Source organism: Periplaneta americana, chromosome 8 (assembly GCF_040183065.1).
Source record: "Periplaneta americana isolate PAMFEO1 chromosome 8, P.americana_PAMFEO1_priV1, whole genome shotgun sequence".
Lineage (NCBI taxonomy): Eukaryota > Metazoa > Arthropoda > Insecta > Blattodea > Blattidae > Periplaneta > Periplaneta americana.
Window position 1 is genome coordinate 156,433,254 of NC_091124.1, and position 21,700 is coordinate 156,454,953.

General features: G+C 35.7%; 1 protein-coding gene across 4 annotated transcripts in view; it reads left to right on the forward strand.

Annotated features, from left to right (window-relative positions):
• Nucleotides 1–21,135, forward strand: part of LOC138705178 (juvenile hormone esterase-like) — a 35,503-nt gene extending 14,368 nt beyond the window's left edge. For all 4 annotated transcript variants that reach the window (XM_069833887.1, XM_069833884.1, XM_069833885.1 and 1 more), the window contains exons 4-10: nt 3,155–3,308; nt 7,616–7,992; nt 10,241–10,400; nt 13,426–13,613; nt 15,336–15,492; nt 15,576–15,708; nt 16,926–21,135. In XM_069833887.1, coding sequence (XP_069689988.1) covers nt 3,155–3,308; nt 7,616–7,992; nt 10,241–10,400; nt 13,426–13,613; nt 15,336–15,492; nt 15,576–15,708; nt 16,926–17,142 — 1,386 coding nt within the window. In that variant the 3' untranslated portion in view covers nt 17,143–21,135. The remainder of the gene's footprint in view (nt 1–3,154; nt 3,309–7,615; nt 7,993–10,240; nt 10,401–13,425; nt 13,614–15,335; nt 15,493–15,575; nt 15,709–16,925) is intronic.
• The last annotated feature ends 565 nt before the right edge of the window (nt 21,136–21,700 follow it).

Below are 21,700 nucleotides of genomic sequence, written 5' to 3' on the forward strand. Positions count from 1 at the left end.
CCGACTTCCCTGAAGTATTAATTGATTACTACAATTTTATTTCACTAATGTTAGCTTCACCAAAACGTTTAAACGAAGCCCACATTTTCAGTTGGCTATCTATGCGGTAAACAAATGACGATGGCAAAGCATGTTTTACAGTATCGTAAAGAATTTGCATTTTGAAATGTAGGCAAAAATGAAATAAATGTTAGGGAAGTGACAAAATTGTAGCGATAAACAGCCAAGATTTTTTGAAACACGTCCTTTCGTATCGTTTTATTAGTCAAAAGTAGCATGACGTAGTAAAAGTGTAATAGTCTGTATAATCAGAATTAAATAAATTATTATTTATTATATTAAGACAACTATGGAAAACTTACAACTTTAAACGACAACGAACATCAATTCGAGGCAAAAAAATCGCACTGAAACAACGTGTCCTGACGGCCTATGTACAGTAGGCCTACATTGTAAAACTGTTCACAGCCAAAACAAAAGTAGCCTAACAGCTTTTCAGTTGAAATGAGATTCCTAAGAAATATAGTGGCAACAGACTATTTGATAATGAAGAAATTTGCAACAGAACTAAGTATATTTAATATAATGAACAGAATAAAGGAATACAGAGGAAATTGGCTTTATCACTCTAATAGAAAGGAAAACAATCAGATTTCAAAACAAGTAGCGCTCTTAATACAAACCTCTAGAATTAGATAAAAGAATCGTAGGTAGGCCAAGAAAACAATGGACAGAATAGTTTAACTCTTCTTGAGAGCAGAATGAATCTTAGTCCATGAAAGAAAAAGAAAGAAACTAATTTTAATGTAGGCCTACGCCCTTTTATTCGAAAAATTAAAATTTTTCTTGTAAGATTTTTTTCACACAGTTATATTAAACAACAAACAATTGCATAAGTGCGCGTATTGTAGTGCAGTAACGCTGAATGTAGAATTTATTATTGCAGAAGCGAAATAATACGCTTAATCCAGAATCGTATTATAAAATATTAAGCGGAGCAAAACTCTTAAATTTTTATGTAACAGATCATAATACACAGTTCAGTTATAAGAGTCCTTCGCATTTGAAAATTTTCTTTCGAAACCACATTTGCCTTTCGTTTCTTCCAATTTTTAATTTTATTCATTTACAAACAAGACGTCCGTGGGCCCCATGTTAAGGCTATATTGGTCCCTTTTTGGACAGCTCGACTTTAACATTTGCAGAAACTGCCTCGATAGGAGAGGGACAAACTTTCAAAATCTAACATTTTCACTAGTATCCTGCAATGTTCGAACTTGAGAGAGGCAACCAAGACATTACAAACTTCTTATTTCATATGAAAAACTAATCGCAAGAACTGTGCTAAAATCCTGGGAGGTGGTAATCAGCGCCATTTTCACCTTTTTTTATCAACCGAGATGATGTACATTGCGCCACCGATATATGTTAAGTGCTGCAAATAGATGGTGTAAATAACGTCACCGACTTATGTAAAGTGCGACGCTAATATTTTAATTTCCACTTTCCCAGCAGGACTGGCTACGAAATTACGTAGGTGTGGTTAAAAATGTTAGGCTTAGTAACTTTGTCACTAATAAAATGGTTAAAAATGTTAGGCTTAGTAACTTTGTCATTTACAAATGGTTAATAATGTTAGGCTAAGTAACTTTGTCATTGATAAATGGTTAATAATTTTAGGCTTGGTAACTTTGTCGCTTATAAAATGGTTAAAAATGTTAGGCTTAGTAACTTTGTCATTTATAAATGGTTAATAATGTTAGGCTAAGTAACTTTGTCATTGATAAATGGTTAATAATTTTAGGCTTGGTAACTTTGTCGCTTATAAAATGATCATTCTCCTGAACTTCATTTCTTTTTGATGGCAACTATGAGAGTTTAAACACAAGTGAATGACTGGTTAGTGGCCGTGTGTTGTGATCTATTTTGTTATGATATAGAACAGTTGTTACCAATCGTTGGCAAACCGTACCAACCTTTAGATATATTCAATATCGATAGAACGCCCTCGAATTTGTTTACCGTATTACTAAGCAATCTACAAATCTACGTGACGTAGTTTACAAATCTTCGTGCCGCACTCTATATACCTAATTTTCATTCAACTACAAAATCTGAGTTAACCGTGGCGCATATTACATACACCCAAAATCCTTAAGCGGTTAAAACATTAAGGGGTGGGAGTGGAAGATAGCGAATATTTTTATAACAAGGTGGAACAAAAACGACAGGACTCCTGTTGCAGAGTCAACATCGGCGAATAACGAACTTCGCCATACTGGACAAACTTGAACCGAACATAGCGCCTGTACTGCACGACGCTAATTGCACAACCAAAATTGTACTGAATATAACTTCTTTATGTAGCCGTCAGTTTAAACGAATTTCCGACAGCATTTCAATCAAGAATCATTTTCCTCCTATTGAAATAACGCTTTCCATTCAGATTTCAATGTTTATTTGAAGACCAATCCTTGTTTGCTTGTTTTTCATCCTTCGTTCGTCATATGGAGCTAAAAAGTAACTGACACAGGTGTAAGTCATTCAGGTATTTATTTTTTTTTAGTTCAACTATTAGACAGATCCCCTTTCGGTACAGTTAGGAGTTAAGATACAAATGCGACCGACGAACAAAAAATTTCCCTTCTACTGTATCCTCATCATTTGTGTACTTTTTTCAGAATCTCAGAAGACATCAAAGCAGGATAGAACTTATGGCACTTATGGCCTTAAGTAGGTGCCTTAGCAGCAAAAGTTTGAGAAAGAAGAAAGATCGACTGAGCAGAAAATTCTATGGAAAAGTTTATATTCAAGTGGATTTCAGTAACTGATTTTTTTCGATAATTTAAAATAGGCCACTTAAGTAAATTACTGACGTATAAAAGTTGTAAAATACAGGCAGACCACCAGGAAATAACTTAATACATCAAAATCTCCTTATGTTTGTAAAATAATGTAACTTCCTTCGACTCCAAACGTCATATTTTGTACAGATATTAAGAAAATTTAGCGAAAAAAGTTTTAACAAAAAATATTTAATTGTATACAAATTCCAACCCTGCTAATAAGAGAAGTAAAGAAATATGAAATCTCTATTGACCTACAATTTAGTTTTCATTTTTAATAATCTTTTATTTCTTTTATTTTTCGGCAGACGTCTTCATCTGGACAACTTCTTCCAGTAATGGTTTTCATCCATGGAGGAGGCTTTACTAGTGGCAGTGGGAAGGCCTACTCTTATGGCCCTCTATACCTAATGGACAAGGATGTTGTGATGGTTGCTATGAATTATCGCCTGGGAGTTTTTGGTGAATATTAACTTCCACATTTTTGTTATGTAGCTCAGTTAATGTTAGAGTAGGTCTAATACACGTGTTACCACTATCCTTCTTTTTTAATTGGTTATTTTACGACTTTATCAACTACTATGATTATCTACCTTCTGAGTAAGATCAAGATGATAATGCCGGCGAAATGAATATTACTTGCGTTTTTATGTTTTCATAATGAATGTGATCGGGACGAGGCTTTTGGTTATTACACCGTGTTTAGCACTTGACATTTCCAACGTTTCGGAACTACATACAGGTTCCATCATCAGGGCAGATAGGTGAAACCAAACAGGTCGTGTACTCTGTTAGATGGAACCTGTCTGTAGTTCTGAAACGTTGAAAATGTCAAGTCCCAGGACACGGTGTAATAACTAAATAGGCTACTCTTACGGTCTTACTAATAAAAACTCTTTATACAGACGTTTAACAGTCTTATACTTATACAATGAGTAGCTCGTTTATAAGTCGTGTGTAAATTCCTTACTAATAATCACTACATACGTCGTGTACAACAGTACAACTGTTACAGAGCTACGTCATAGTTTCGTCATTACTTCGTTACGAAAGGTAATAGAATATCTGAGGTTCTCTACTGCATCCGGTAGAGCGCTCTAGTGTGGCGTGTTAAATATCGATAGTACAACTGGCTCTAATCGATTACCACACTACATTTTGGTCAAAGAGTACAAGCTACAGCAATATTATTCTAATAATTCTATGACCTTTGGTTTGTTCTTCTGTGGTTACAAGGTAAACATCATCATAAAATGACAGTCTATACGAACAGCTGTTTAGAGGGGCGGCCATTTTTTCCCTATATACAACGCTTAAACAAGGGGTTTCGTGTATATAACTACTGCAAAGCAATTCCCATTGTATAGTTACAGCCTGTTTATACGTCCATAGCTTATTCACGCTTTATTAGTAACGTTTTCTGTTTCAACTCTGCATAAGTCTCGTATAAAAACTATACACGGTTTATTAGTAGGACTGTTAGAGTATTAAAGAAATGTGACATTTAAACCTCGATAAAGCGAAACTCTAAAACAGTCTCCAGAATTTACTCGTAACGTGTGAGATCCGTGATGAGTTCTCCATGGAATAGAGAGAATATACTGTTCCCCAGCGTAATTCACACGTATTAATCTAAATTTTGCATTCTTTATTCTCCACTATTTTCTTATCCATAAAATTGTATCTGCTAGCACCAGTGAAGGAAGCACTACCGAGTAGGAGCTGCAAAATAGGGCTTACAACCGGTTTAGATTCGACCAGTCAGAAAACCATCCGTCAAGGTCGAGCATCCGACCGAATGCCCGGCTAACCCTAATGTATTGCAGGCTAGAGAGAACACCAGGCGCCCTTCATCATACATGAAACTGACATTTTCTGAGTACACAAACGGAGTAACTATTGAAGAAAATTTACTTTGTGTTACTAAAAAATGTGTTTGCTTGATATAGGCCTACGTTATTGATTGGACTCTTTAACACACTTATCTTCATAACTAATAGGCCTACATAAATGAACAAGTGAATACCAGTAACAGTAAAGGAAATAACTGTAATGCTTAATATGAAATCTCATGTGTAAATAAGTGCAAGAATAAAATATATTACAAATACTTACTAAATAAGAGAGAAAATGTGTACATACATTCTAGTGTAAAATTTACACTTTAAACTCAAAATGAATACCTATAAAACATGAATTGTTTCTATACAGAATGCCTTTTAATTACTCTAAGCAGCTGCATTATTACTTCATTAATCATTTTTAAGAAGATAGAGTGTTATTAAAAAAAAAGAAAAGTACTGTAAAGCTCTAATGCTCTAAGCATGTTGTTTCTCTTGACAATACCCAACTGTAATACCTGGATCCATGAATCAATTAATAAATGAATGAACCAATCAGTGAATCAATGAATCAATCAATGATAAATGAACCAATGAGCCGATGGATGACTGGATGGATGACTGATTGATTTAATGTATGTAGTGAGATAGGAAGAATTATCAATTAAAAGATAGGCCTACACGATGACAATCGCGTCCTTGCAAGGGCTCTTGGAACTTGTGCATGGCTCAATGTGGTCTGCCTTTTCCATCCACTCACAAAGAATGAGAAACAACTCGAATATTTCAATATCCGGTAATTTCATCACTATAACATTTTGATTTTTAGGTTTAATTTGTAATTCAATAAATACAAAAAATATATATTCTTTGTTCTTAACTTCTATGATAAATTGTCTAGCTTTCATTAATCAGGTAGTCCTTTCGTACTTGGATTTTTACTGTAATTGTAAATTTAATATTAAATTTAATTTTATTCTTCATATTGTAATTGTAATCCTCTGGTAGAGGGGCAAAGAAGGCCTGACGGCCTTATCTCTACTAGATTAAATAAATAAAAACTAATATTCGTTATGCCGAAGACTGAGGCACTTCGCGAGATGGAAGAGCTTTGCATACTGACTACAGTGCCAGGCATTCAATAGCAATACTGTATATAATTTCTATTTTTCGCAACCGGTTGTGCCCGACTCTAATATCGAAAATGATGTTCCTTGTACCTAAAAGTGGTATCAGAAGCATTAAGAAATGTATATTTAATTCTAACAGGTTTAACCCAGAAACTACTGGGTGTTCAGTTCAAAATGTGTCTTGGCTCGCTGTATGCCGTCATGTGGCTAGCTGATAAGCCTAGAGAATTCAGTCTTCCTACACTTCCGCAGCTCAGGTGTATAATCTAAGAGACAGAGAAGTTGGCCAGCAAGTACGGCGTTCATTCTGAAGAGTACGTACCGATACGTACGGTAACGCCGGTAGTGGCAGGAATGTGAACTGTTTGGAAATACGTACTGTCGGGATATGGGGAGAGGGTTAAAACGATTACTTACGTATTTGTTGACATTAACTTCGACGGTCAACATGGACACGGAGCATTTGATTTGTGTTGTGGAATGTTACCGTACGCAACCGATGATAACAAATACCCTGCGTACGACTTGCCGGCGCAAAACACTGTTCGAAAGAGGTTATGGTAGCACACAGACCGTACAGACCGTCATCTGTTGCTACGACGTTCAAGTTATACCGTACACGTTCTCAAGTTCAGATTGAAGAACGCCTTAAATAATAGGCAACTTCTCTAACATATAAGTTGAAACTCGCTTCAAATCGGTGACCCAACAACAGTGACGTCATGACACACTTTGAAATGAACACCCAGTATATTACTATACTGAAAATACAGACAAAATACTGTATTTTTTTCCGTATTTTCTAATACCGCTGAAGAAAACTCCACGTCTTTAATACAAGGTGCGGCAAAGCAGTTGGACGGTCTTCAAATGAAAATAACACAGTGGATATGTAAATGAGAACAAATTTATTACTTCCAAAAAAAACTGGCTCGTATTTACCTCGTTTTCAAGTACTGCAATCGATCTTTCTCAATCACTGACATCAGCGAGATATGAGCACCGAGAGGGTACGCAATCTTCAGAAGAGTGGAAAGAGATTTTGCACTGAGTGCATACGAATGCCCATTTCTTAGACACTTAAAATCGTAAAGGAAGTAAGTTTGTGAGTTCTATTATAGGTTGAAGATTTAGAAGTAATCTCTCAGGCGTAATGTGGCGTTCTTTTACTTCTAATATAAAATGTTCAGTATCAACCATCTTATACTAAATCATGTGTGTACCCAGTGCCTACCCACTTCACTTGGGATCGCGTATTGCGGATAGATGACAGAACTTTAACCTATTTTCAAGTTTCACACCACTTTGGCGGGCCACGCTATGCATGAAGTGCATCTGTAGACAGTTATATCATGTATAAGGATGAGTGTATGTGTAAGTATAGCGTAGGGAATGGGTGGTGATGGTGATGATGATGATGATGATGATGATGATGATGATGATGATGATGATGAGGAGGAGGAGGAGGAGAAGGAAAAGATTAGGGGAAACCCGATGTCGAACAGCACCAAGAGGTCGTCAAGCGTAACGTCCCGTCCGACGTACGATGTCAACAGTGACATATGCTTTCTCTTCATATGCATTGCAGAGAGATTTGGGATTTAACTCAGGCATATTGGTGTACAATATAGTGATAAGTTGTGCATTGCCACCTCTCCTACGTATCATTAATTTATATTTAACAACAATGTACTGTACTTTGAGAAAATGTTTGTAATCAAACCTGATTTTGGAAACATGAGGTGTAGCGTAACATTTACATCAAGTCACCAGAGTACAATATTTTGCCAATTCACAGGTTTCTTGAGCACGGGTGATGATGCATCCCCAGGTAACTATGCGATGAAGGACCAGACTGAGGCACTGCGCTGGGTACAGAAGAACATTGCAGCATTTGGTGGTGATCCCAATCAAGTGACCATTCTCGGGGAGAGTGCAGGCAGCATGGCTGTGCACTATCACATCTTGTCACCAACTAGCAAAGGCCTGTTTCATTCAGCCATCTCAGAGAGTGGCACTGCTTTGATTCATACTACCATAAGTGCTGACACTGTGTTGAACATCGCACAGTCACAGGCCGAGGCTGTGAACTGTCCTACAGTAAGCACGGCTGACATGATTGAATGCTTGCGCAAAGTGGATGGTGTCACCCTCCTTATGAGCCCACCAAAAAGTGTGAGTATTGCAATTATAGAATTTTCTTCGCTGCTCATTATATGAACAAAATAACATGATGATAAATTTATGATAATACAACTTGTTTACTCTTTTCTCGGTGAAATAATATTAAATTTATGAATAAGTTCGTAGCGTTTTTCTTCGTCATGATTATTTATCGTTTGTCATTTATTTTCAGTATTGTGCTTGTAAATATGCCTTGAGTTTTGTGCATTTTAAGTTTGTGCTATTTGTGGGTTAAACAAGATTGAGTTATTGTCCTGTCAACTGCCCGAAGACAGATTTGAACCTCATAAGTGACACCAACAAGGCATCACCCATGAGACAACTAAGCCAGGAGAGAATGGGGTAGGGTAGCAAGTTCCTTTCCCTCTCCTTGGCCGACCTGCGACTAGGTTTCCAATAGAGTACTAAAAATATACTTGCACTGTTATATATGTTTTATTAGCATTCTGTGTATACATGCCATTTTCACTCTTTCTAATATGCGTCTAGCTAGATAAGTACATGTTTAATCCAAGTTTACTTTTTCACTCATTGGAGTGAATAAATCTAGTGGAATGGTAATTTTTCTTCATACGATATAAGATAATTTTTGGAGTAGGGGAACTAGGCCTAAAATGACATACGTTAAGGAAATCTTGAAAAAAAAAATGTTTTCTTACCAAATTTGTTTCTGTCAATTATACATAACTAATACTATTATATTAAGATCAACAGAAAGTGGAAAATACTGATAATCTTTAACTGAAAGGTATGTTTGAAAATAGACAAACTATGTCGTTTTAGGCAAGTTACTTGGATAAGTTAATTTTTACATAGTTCAAAAAAAAAAAATGTTCTCTTAGATACACTTGCACATTCATTGTGTGCCAATGAGAAACATTTCTTGCACTGTAGCCATGTTTTTCCTGGTTTATATTGGCTGTAAAATTCATTGCAGTAGAGACAAGATGCATCGTTCGCAACATCACCATCGAAGTCACTGTCTTCATCTTGGTCCCGGTTGCTTAGATCAAGCTGTAAATTCAAACTCAGCTTACAGTGTTTTCACAAAACACATAGTATGTCATTTTACCCAGGTATGTCATTTTAGGCCTAACTCCCCTATTACTTATCCTAGTTTTGAATATATATAGTTACAGTCCACCCAGACTTCTTGAGCCATGTGGTAGCACTGTCGTTTTTAATACAATCTAACGTAACTCGAATTTCATTCCTCCCCACCACTTTCTATAACCTATTCGCAACATTGAAAAGCTGATCAAAGCTGCCGTTATTTGAGTGGAGGAAAGAGTGGAAGGGAACTTTTAGTTCCACCCCTCACCTAGTTTCTCTCTCTCTCTCTCTCTCTCTCTCTCTCTCTCTATTTGCTGAGAGAACAGTAAATTCATATTTCATCACTTTAGTTTCTCAATTAATCAAAATACATTCTAGTTTGTAAATTATATTTTCTCTTGTGTATCTTATTCACTAACAAGATAGAACTTGGCTGCAAAGTGATTATTTGTTCATTCTCCCCCCCCCCATAGTTTATTCTGGATCTGTGTAGCAAATTCTCTTTATCTATGATAATATTGGATCGTCCCACCGAAATTTAGTCGGTGCTTCTTGCAATCTTTGTGCTATATTTCAGTTAATCCATCAGTATTTATTCATAGTTTTCTCTTCCCTAATTCTATTTGGAATACTTCATCTATTCAATATTTCTTCCTAAATTTGTGCACACACATACACAGAGACAAATTTATACTCCTGTATCGGCTGTACTTTGTTTTTTTCACAAGAAGATCTGATATTTCCTTGTCAGTTATTCTATTGTGTGTTGGAATCCACTGAAAAATACCATTTCGTTATGATTTTGAAGTGTGTATGTATCCTTCCACCTCCACACAGTGTCATCTGATAGATAGAAGCTGAAAAATGATTAACAATTACGTACACATTAAGCAAAAAACATCGGCATTAGAACGAAATTGCACTTCTCAATTCACAAACATGATCAGTTAGCAACATCCACTATTATGCAGGTGGTCAGCTCCTGCTATCATAATTTTATTACCGACAGAATTACAATCAGTTTGGCTCATCATAAGCTTGTATAAACACTACGGTAGGTATCTACATTATTTCAAATAAATAAACAATATTGTTTCAATTTTCTTTTTAATGAAGAACATAAAACTCAGAAACTTCAACAAACTAGAGATGATTGATATGTTATTTCTCCATATTTCATTGCCAGTATAGTCAAATTTGGGCACCTGTGCCAGAGACTCAGAGTGCCTTGAATCCGGAACCTTTCCTCACAGCTCTACCCAAAGATATTATCCGGTCTGGGAACTTCAGCCGTGTGCCATATATGTTAGGCTCCAACAGCCAAGAGGGATCTTTGATGCTTATTTGTAAGTACATATAAAGGAAATAAAAAATGAAGTAAGATTAAAATTTGATATTTTTCATTGAAATATCTCACTATTGGCATGAAAATCTAAAATAAAATAGGTTCCACATTTTAAAAAATCAAATCATCTCTTTCTCCAAAAATTAACATATTTTAATTAGGGATATTTAGTTTCGCAATTGTTCCTGTCTTAATTCTTATCCAGAGAGAGTGATTTTTTTTTCTTGAATGTCCATTTTCTTACTACTCTTCTATTAACTGGAAACATTCAGAAGTTATTTCTTTTGTGCTACAACTTGTGCAGTACTGCACAAAATATTGTGCCTGGAAGATATAACGTGAGAATGCTTTTAATGTAGCCTACTTCTATTATTTACCTGTAAAAATTATTAATTTATGTCGCATATTCTATGAAAATTTTGCAATTAGTATTTTAAAACTACAAATATATTACATCGCAGCAACTTCTTATGTTAAAATATTTAATTTTACAGGAGAGCGAAAAAAATAAATTTAATATCTTGAAAAATTATCAAATGTTTGCCATAAAAGTATATTTAAATCTCTTCTTGTAAACTGTGCATCCATGCTTCGACTTAAGATGTGCTTGAGGAAGATCAGGAAAATGAATTTGATAATAAAGTGAAATCTTATTTCGTTCATATTTTTTATATACGAGGTTGCTGTTCAACACAATCGATATATCGTTAGTCCTGTAATAATTAATCAGCGAATATCTTTCACAATCATACAAATATGAAATTCATCCCATGATGTTAATGACAATATCAAATGTTACAATAGCCCTGAATCAAAGAGGCGCATTTTTTAACAAAACCAGTCAATAAGTGCATATGTTTATGACATAGATATTGTAACCAGCGAATAGGGATTATAAACAATGGACACTGAGCGAATTTTCCTGTGTTTTGTTTCTCTGTGCGCCAGCGGCTAGTTCCACTTTCAAGCGCTAGAGGTAGTGTAATCGAGTATACGCTAAGATAATAATTGAGAATAGAGTTAATGCACAGGATCCAAACATCGCCTACCTTATTGCATAATCCAGTAACGCTTTGCTTCAAATAAATTCAAGTTAACAGCTTTTCCTTATTTCTCAGTGACAAACTAGTTGTAATAATAATATTTTATATTTCAGATATAATACATTATATTATAAAATAATATAATACATTATGAAATTAAGTATCGAATTCGTTTAATATTTGTATAATAATATAATATAGGTATATGGTTTTACTTCTCATAAGAGTTTTGTTTTTCCATTTTCAGCGCTATCAAATCATTACATATTTTAATTGTTGTTGGGGTCAACGTCTCAACTCTCATTATAAAGGAACTCTAGAGTCTAGACATTGCAGTTAATGGAGGATTTATTATTTTATGGATCCAATTTATTTTATTTGAGTACATAATGTACCTAGATGTATTAATTGTATGTGTTATATTTCCGCTGTGTCGACTGCTAGCTGGTGTGATGTCAGCGCCAACTCTAGGGAGAAAGCAGAATCTCACGCTTTAGCTGGCTTGAAGGTCATTGAAATCAGTCCGGCTACATCAAAGGTACCGACGCGAAGTGTCCATTCTTTAAAATCCCTATTCGCTGTTGTAACCAGATCAAGTAAACCGGTTGCAGAAGTTTATAAAAAACGAGAAAGAAGAGCAGAGAAGAATAGTTTAATGGTTAATGAGAGAAAGGCAAAACATCTAAGATACTAAACAAAGACAACAAAACTGAGCATAAAGAATTCGAAGAGTAAAAAACGTTAAATACCGTATTTTCTCGAATACCCCGCGTACTTTTTTCCCGAAATATAGGCCTACAAGTAAAAATTACAGGTGTGAGGCTTATTCGAAATGAAGTTGGCAACATTGCTAGATTTTTCTCCCGTACAACTCCTAAGGTTTTTCAATTCTGAAAATGGATACCACTAAAATATGAGATTGAGATCTCTTATTTGCAGCGAAAAATTTAAAATTAATTACGTGGAGGAACAGGAAAATCGCAACGTGTGCTACTAATGTTGCAGAATATCATGTAAACGGCGATTAAACAAGACACCTGACATGAGTGCATATAGGATTGGTTTAAAATGGGTCCTGTTCCAGAACAAATTTATTCGTTCGTTCATTCATTTACTTATTTACTTTTAAATAAACTGAATTTATGTTTAATTGATCTTAATTTGTTATGAATATTTTGTTGAAAAGTTTTATTTTTTTGTATTTTTGTAATTTGTGTTTATTATTATTAGTTTTTCTTTCAAAAGTGTGGTGCGCGGCTTATTCGAGGGCGCGAGATACTCGAGAAAGTACGGTATTTACGAAATATAATTAATAACCGATATAAAACCAATTGTGCTATAATGGAAAGAATACAAGCAGAAAATAAAGTTTATTTTGCGAGTATGAAAATGGTTAGAAGTAAAATAATAACTTAGATTATAAAATTGCAGTCATACAAATCCTTAAGACCTTTGGATCCGAAACGTGAGCAATGACAAAAAAATGACCAACATATGTTGAGAACAATAAAATTAATATTCTGAGCAAGAGTTATTGACTAATCATAGAGAATGGTAAGTTATTTCGAGAAGTCGCTATTTAATAGTGTGTTTGATCAAATAATAACGGGAGTAAGATGTATAGAATTCCAAAAGTTACAATGGCTGAGTCATATAGAAAGGAAGGATAATAACAACTCCATATATGAATTAATTATGAAAGTCAAAATACATATATTCAGCCGAAAAGAAGGGAGACCAAGTTTAAGATGGATGGACTATGTATTAGAGGATTTTAAAATAATGAAGACAAAAGGATGGGGAGAGAAGAATAAGGGTAAGAAAGTATTGAGGAAGATTGGAAAAGAGACTAAGGCTCACCAAGGACTATAGCACCGAATGGAAGTAATAACAATATCAATAACACCATAATAATAATAATAATAATAATAATAATAATATGTCATTATTACAATACAAATGAAATGTTATTTTGGTTTTCAGCATACATTGGCACTACAAATGCCATGGACAGACTAAATCTCAACATCAATGAACTGGCAGATACTCAGTTCTTCCTCAGAGATAGTGTGTCAGATGATCTCGTGCCTGAGATATGGCAGAAGATCTTGGACTTTTACCTTGGCAGCAATCACACTGTGACTCCTAATAATGTCTTTCAATTAATTAATGTGAGTATTAGCATCTTAGTAGCAAAATTATCTGGATTATGTCCTTATATCAAAAAGTACCCAGCAGTCGGCTAGTCGGCCTTGGTCCTTCATGGATTGTTGCCCCAGTAAACATTGTATGGTGAAACTACACAGATAGTGGATGCTAAACTTTTAAGCCACGAATACAAGTTAAGCATACCATCAGTCATCAAAAGTAATGTATGAGGAAAATGTGTTATAGGCCTAGAATGAACATAAATCATCATTTAATTTTGTTGTTCTCAGTTGTTATTCTTGTATTATTTCTACCTCCAAACCAAAGAAAATTTAATACAGTATTTATTATTGTGTTATTACTATCTCTGATCCAAAGATTTAATTTAATGTAGAAGTTGATAAGTTTCGTATAACTTAGTATACAAGATGATAAATGTACAATTAATTTTTATGGATACAACATTTGAAACACGAGAAGAAAGTAAACTTGAGCACAAAATATAGTAAATAGAATGACAAGCCAGAACGAACACAAATATTATTCTATTATTTTATCCTTCGTTATTCCACAAAACGTATCTCACTGAGTCATACTAAAGAGTCGTGTAGGCTATGTGGGCTTTCGAATAAAAATTTAAACGATTTCCGGTTGCTTCAATGCGAGTATAGTTTGCTTATCAACATGGTTTAGAGCTCTCTTCGTTCGAAGGAAACTCGCTCGAGTTCGGAACCTTCGCATGAATACGAGCGAGCGAAAAATGTGTATTGCAGTGCATTGCAGTAGTCTTACTGTATGTTCAACATTCTTTACAGTGTCAGACGTCACTAGGGACAGGGAGGAGTCTTCTCCATTTTCTTTACCAAACTAGCTAGCGAGCGAGCGGGCGAGAGTCCACATAGCGTTCCTCTCCCACGCCATTCCTTTCGCTCTCTGACTACTCATTGAACCAGCCACTCTCCCACTCCATTCCTTTCACGCCCTGACTACTCATTGGATCAGCCAGATACGACGCCAGTTGCGCAGGTGTCTTGTTTGTGACTGAACTCTACAGATTCCCCAAACGGTCTCTACGTTAACAAATATTAGAGAAAGACATTGACCATGAACGCTATTTTCTGGTGAATGAAAAGTAAATGTGTAGAGAGCTCCTCAGTCTAACTCCCATCTATTGCCAGATCAAGTATAAATGAGTTGCCAGTAAGCAATTTAATTATGCACCGGCTTAGCTCAGGCGATAGAGCGTTTAACATTTTGATCTGAAGCTGCGTTCGGACGTGGGTTCGCGCGCTTGGACTGATTATCTGGTTCGGTTTTTCCGAGGTTTTCCTCAATTTCAAACTTTTTAATTGGGTTATTTACGACGCTTTTTCAACAGTTATGGTTATCTAGCGTCTGAATCAGATAAAGGTGAGCGAAGTGAGTCCAGCGCCGAAAGTTAGAGAGCATTTGCTGTTAATCCTCAACCAGGTAACTTGTTCCATCCGGGATTTGAACCCAGAGCCGTTCGTTACACGGTCAGGCATGCTAACTGTTACCCCACAGCAGCGAACCTCGACTGTAAAACGAATGCATGTTGACGCATGGCGAATCTTCGACCTCATCTCAAGAAATATCTCGCCATCATCAATTCCATCGACGCCAATTAATCTATTAGTTAATACAATGTTCTTAAATAATCGGATAAAAGCAATATAATTTATACTGAATATCTCTATACACTTGTATTGTTACTGTTATAACAGGCACAAACGGATAGAAACATTCAGTGCAATACCGTGAAAACAGTGGAAATGCATACACAAGCAGGCCACGATTCTATATATCTGTTCAACTTCGCATATCGAGGACGATATAGCCTTCTTCCAAAGGCGAGATATGAGGATATGAGATATGATCTTGGTAAGTATTCCATCGGTTACCTTATGCAATTTTAAATTTTTTACAATAATACTATATGGAATTCAGAACGTCGCTTATTGCAGGTGTCCTCCACATGGATGAGCTTCAATATTATTTATCTTATGGCTCCGACCCCAATAAGTGGGAAGCTGGACACCCTGATATTGAAGTGCTGGAAACTGTACTCACGTTGTGGACTAACATGGCGAAATACGGGTGAGAAACAATTATACACTTTACAGGCAAGATTGAATGCATAACGCATAATAAAATATAGTATTAACACCATGAAAGGGCATTTCTCTTGAAGTAATACAAGTTTTAATTCATAATAAAAAAATTTCCAATAGAATTTATGGCATCGATAAATTATAATTCATCAATCGCTGTTACAAATAAATTCAAGACAATTTCACGAATAATATTCAGGGAAACCAATAAAATAAGTTTCACGAAGGCTAACATGCAGTAGCAGTAGCAGTAGCAGTAGCAGTAGCAGTAGCAGTAGTAGTAGTAGTTAGTACTATGGGAGCTCACAAGATCAGCCCTGGTAGGAATGTGGAGTAATGTCAATCCTACACGCAGGCAACAGCCAGCATAATACCAATCTTGCTAGTAGAAAGCGACATAATGATACACTACTAACTACATTACAGTAACTAACCAATGTAGAAACATTCGATCAACTTTTAAAATACAAAATAACAGTTTCAACTTATACAGCACACCCACACAGAGCTAGTCTCAAACTACCTGATATTTTCAGCCACAATATAATTAGGCCTAAACATCATATGCTGACAGTAATATCATCTGTTTAGTGTCATAAGAGTCTTACTCATTACAACTTATCTTATCTCTGGTCAATTCTAGGAAGAGCGGTGCTCCATTCATCAATACCTCCCCACACCGCACCTAATTGAAATACAGCTCGCAGAGACTTTCTCGTAAGCTCCCTACAATTCGTAATTTCGTAATTAGTAGTAGTAGTAGTAGTAGTAGTAGTAGTAGTAGTAGTAGTAGTAGTAGTAGTAGTAGTAGTAGTAGTAGTAGTAGTAGTAGTAGTAGTAAAGCCTGAAACCGAACGAACGACATATTTTACCGGTACTTTCAAAAACTTAAATGAATTAGTATTAGAGGGAGCTAATATACATATAATCTGGAAAAAGTCCCCCTCTCCTCCTTTCTCTCTCTCCCCTCTGTAAATCCACCTGTATAGGCTACCAGGGCCTACTGTGGCCTAGAAGATATAACGGCCCTGCCTGTTGCCTTTATTTAGCACTGTTGTCATGTTGATATACTCGTTAATTTCTTCGAACAGAAAGGGACTTAGATGGAGGTAGTAAAGCAATAATTGTATTAATCACTGTGTAAAATTTGTAATATTAATTATCATAACGTTGTCTATGTCTTTTTGTCTATTTCACAACCAGACATCCAACACCCAGTGGAGAAAATACGCCTCAAGGTGTAGTGTGGCCATCTGTAGGTGTATACAAGGACCAGCTGGCATACTATGTGTTTGGACACCAACAAACACCGTTAGAGCCTGTTGATGGGATCTTCCCACTGCGCATCACTGTGGAGCGCGATCTTTTCAAAGCTCGCATGGACTTCTGGGACTCCTTACCCCTCAAGGAGAACCAATAATTAAGCTGCATTAGAAACCAACGAGCTGTTAGAAAAACATGTTCCAATAGTGTGAGATTTTTGGGTTTTTACATAAAGCCTTACATGCATATGTTTTCAGAACTATTATACTACAGGTTTGCGAGAAACAGCCGATTTTAAAGTACACTCTACAGATATACAGTATTATAGGTGATGGAAGATGCTGTTATCTGTTGTTATATTGCCGAAACTATGTCATTTACGCAGCGTTACGTGATCAACCGCCATGGAACAATGGTACAGTGCACAGCGTGCATATGCAATCAAAGCTTTTTAAAAAACAACAACAGTTACGAGGTTGCTGACAGATCCCCTTCCTCCCGGTGGCTTTCTCTTCAAAGCAGATCCTGTGGCCTCGAAATTTGTAATCCATAATTTTATCGCAAGTGCGCTAGACACAGAATCATGACGTCCGATATTGAAATGTGTTCGAAAATCTCGTCTAGCAGTCTCGTAACTCTCATTGTTTCTTAAAACGATTTGATTGCATATGCACGCTGTGCACCGTTCCATTGTTCCATGGCGATTGATCACGTAACGCTGCGTAAATGGCATAGTTTCGGCAATATAACAACAGATAATAATACCTCCAATCGCCTATAATATTTCTGTAGCACGTACTTGACAATAAACAGCTTCCCTGGCGAACCCTGTACAGGCTATCAAATCCACCATTAGGAAAGGCAAGAGAAAAGGAATCTGTTAGATTCATTATCAACAGGCGAACTCTATTTCCTAACGGCTGATGGTAACTAGATAAAGGTACACTCTTCGATACGGAAATGGGTCGCTGTTCAGAAACTAAGTCCCACTTCGGAATAGGTCGGGAATCCTCGTGTGCATTGTGTTTACACGTGTGGGCTTTACCCCTAATCACGTAGTTATAATATGTGATCAGGGGTTTTAGATCGAGAAATATGAAGCTTGGTTTTCTAACGAGAAGAAAGAGCTCTATCACTAAGCTGTAAAGGCTTCGTAGGGAATATGTCGTTTCGTGACATAAAGATATGTCACTGCTACGATTTGATTCAACCCTCGGACCTCGATGCTTAATATTTCCCCGTATAAATTTCGCGTTAACCCGAACGACACTTAGACTAATTCACGCTACAGGAGAGTGACCATTTTCCGTGTCAAAGGGTGTAAACCGAATTCCTTCCTGTATCAATCGAGTACACAATATTCTTAACCCTCAACTGGTATATATGGGTCAATATAGACCCATATTGCTTGATATCGTAATGTAAACTTAAAAAGCGATACCAGTTGAGGATTAACCGAGATATTCACAGTCAAGTACAGTTCATAGGCTAAAGCTGTAGTAAAAATGACGACCTACTCTGTTCAGTTTTCGATTAATGTTACTTCAACTAACTCTGAGTTTGTAATTGCATTGACTGCAGAGGCCTCTGTCTGCGAGGTTTTACCAATGCACAAGTAAAAGGTTGCCGATTTCATATTGGTCAATTATAGTGACGTAAGATCACTTCGCTGGACCTCAGCAGTTTCTACAATTTATTATTATTACCAAAGCTCGGAACTTGGGGACTTGTGTCTTTGCACGTGACTAAGCGACCGGACTTCAATGACAACAAACTCCCGCTTCCAGCACGGAGGTACTGTCAGGTCTGCTACAAAAGTGGTTTCTGGCTGCAACAACATATTGATAATATTATGGTAGGTTGAAACACGTAATTTCATAGCATATATATATAATAAAAATAAACATGAGAAATATATCAAATTTACTGTTCTGCTGTGTACATTTTATTACAGTGTATGACTATCTACATTCGAAGATTTTTCGGTAGCAGACTTAAAATACTGAATGTTTTCACTGTTACTGTTTTCTGTTCGATTTTCAGCAGTTGCTAGCTTATCTCGTATGTGAGAAAGATAAGTATTCCTAAATTTTTCTCGAAAATAGTTTTCAATTAGTTTGTCACTACTAGGGCAAGCCCCTCTACGTCTCGATCCATGGCTATGGACAGACTTTTCTACAATTTGAGGGACTACAATGCCTTTCAATGAATTCCGTTTCTAGCCTCTAGTTTGTGTGTGGCACAACTTACAAAATATAAACTCTCCATTCGAAAAAAAATAATGTATCTCCTCCGAATTCTCCACGAAATTCTTTATCTTAAATTTAAAACAAAATGTATTTTCAAACTTCTATAATACCCATTCGAAATAACACGTATTTTCTATTTCCTCAAACAGACCGTTTACCTTTAATTCTCTGAATGTCATTGGTTTCGACATAACAGTTTCTTCGTCCGTCTTCCTGACATTAGTTGTGGCCACTTTCTTAGTACACACGACTGTCCCTGAGCACTTGCAGCGTGAGCTTTGTGTACGTTGCACCTGTAACCTTACTCATACACACGACACAAGTCCCCAAGTTCCGAGCTTTGATTATTACAGTCTGGAGATCTACAAATTAGTCGAATTGTCTCTCGAGCTTATACAAGGCAATATTTTGTAGTTTTATAGCGACGGTTATTTTCCTGAGTAGCCCTTCTTTCGTTATTTTCTTACATATCCTGTGTTATTGTAGCTTTGACTCTTGGTTCCATTAGATTTTTAACCTCCCTTTTGCTGGCAGTATTGTATCTGTATTATCTATATATCTATATCAACTTATATTACATTAGGCCTATACATATGTTATGCTGTTTCAGTAATTATAGTTAAAGAGGCCGTCAATTATTCTAAGTAGTTTTATTAATTACTATGTGATCACCAATCCTAAGCCAGTTCGCCTTCTTTATACACAAATGATTTTTTTTACCCTCTCAATGACCCTGGAAAAGTGAAACATTGCAGAGGGACTTGAGTTTAATGAAGGCGCATTTCAAAAATCCACCTCAAGCATTACATGAACTAGAAAGTGTGGTTTGTTCTTTAATGATTCTATATCAGTCCTTGAGAAAGCGCAAAGTGAATTTAAGTGTGTTCCTCTAAAATATGAAGAAATATTATGTGCTATGTTTTACAAAGAAATCCTTAATTTGAAATATTACGCTCGGTGAACATTTTTAATTTTTATCAACAGTAATCTCACTAGATGTTTTTATTTATCTACAGAAAATCAAAATTCGAATGTTATTTAATTGAATATTACACGATTAGAAGAAAGTATATAAAGATTAGAAGAAAACCCACTACACAGGTTCGTCTTTCTTAGAACTGTCATTATCTCTTCTTTATTTCTCTTATTCCATTCTTCCACCCCCTCTGGTTGTCTAAAGACATAACATAAACAGAACAAAACTGTGAATTATTCATGCAGTGATGAAAGCACAAATTCTTACTGCACCATGCACGGCAAATAAAACTGTTATTGCTGCATTTTGCATGTAGTAGTATATTTTTAATCCGTACTATGTTTAATGGACTCACTTTTTACATTCAGAATCAGTGATTTAAACTATTGCCCATAAGAACATACGCTAGGAGAGACCTGCAGAACTGTAGCTCCTCAGAGTGACTGCCTTCGTATCCCTTCTATCCCAACCACCTTTTCTACCAGTGTGATCATAGCGTTCTAGTTACGCTCGGCTGCATCAACATTCATTCTCGCGGCGGCAGGTATACAATACGCTATCAAGAATTACAAATGAACAGATAATAAAATCCTTAGGAACATAGCCTACCTTTGGAAATTACGAGAAAACGGATGAGGGAAATAAATAAGTTAAAAGACATGTAAAATAAATTTTTACAATGGATACAATGTAAGAAGGTCTACCTATGCATATATCGTTATATTACTAGTAAAACCGATTAAGTCCACTTTTTGTATAAAATAAGTTAAGTACAGTCCCCGACTTGACTTTCCGTGCTCTGTATTCTATTAAATAGAATAAGTCTGAAATGTTTTAGGCAACGAAATAATAATCACTTTATTTGAAGAATTTATTATGATTTTTCGTGCATTAATAAAGATTTAATTCTTCTTTTTGGTAGCTATATGACTGAAGGTCAATGCTGTCATTCAACATTGCAAATGAATGAATGAATGAATACGAGTACTGCAGTTTTAAAAGAACTGGAACATGGCAAAATCTAAATCCGTGAAGCAATACTGCTTCCAAAAGAAATGGAAATATGAATATTTTGTTGTTAAGAAGACGAAAGAATTGCTTGTTTACTGTGTCGCATCAAATAAATAAACAAACAAACAAATAATACGAGTACTGCAGTTTTAAAAGAACTGGAACATGGCAAAATCTAAACCCATGAAGAAATACTACTTCAAAAGGAAATGGGAATATGATTATTATGTTGTTAAGAAGACGAAAGAAGTGCTTGTTTACTGTGTCCCATCCAATTTATTTCCACTCGTCATTTCAATATTAAACCACATTTCAACAAAACCCATATTAAGAATTATAGAATAGACGAACTTTCGGGTAAGTTCATTATTACGAACTATATATTGAATATTTATTTATATACTATTAAATTAAGGACATCACTCGTTGTGTTCATTTTGTATTGAAATGAATATTGACTTACAAGGTTCATTACTTAA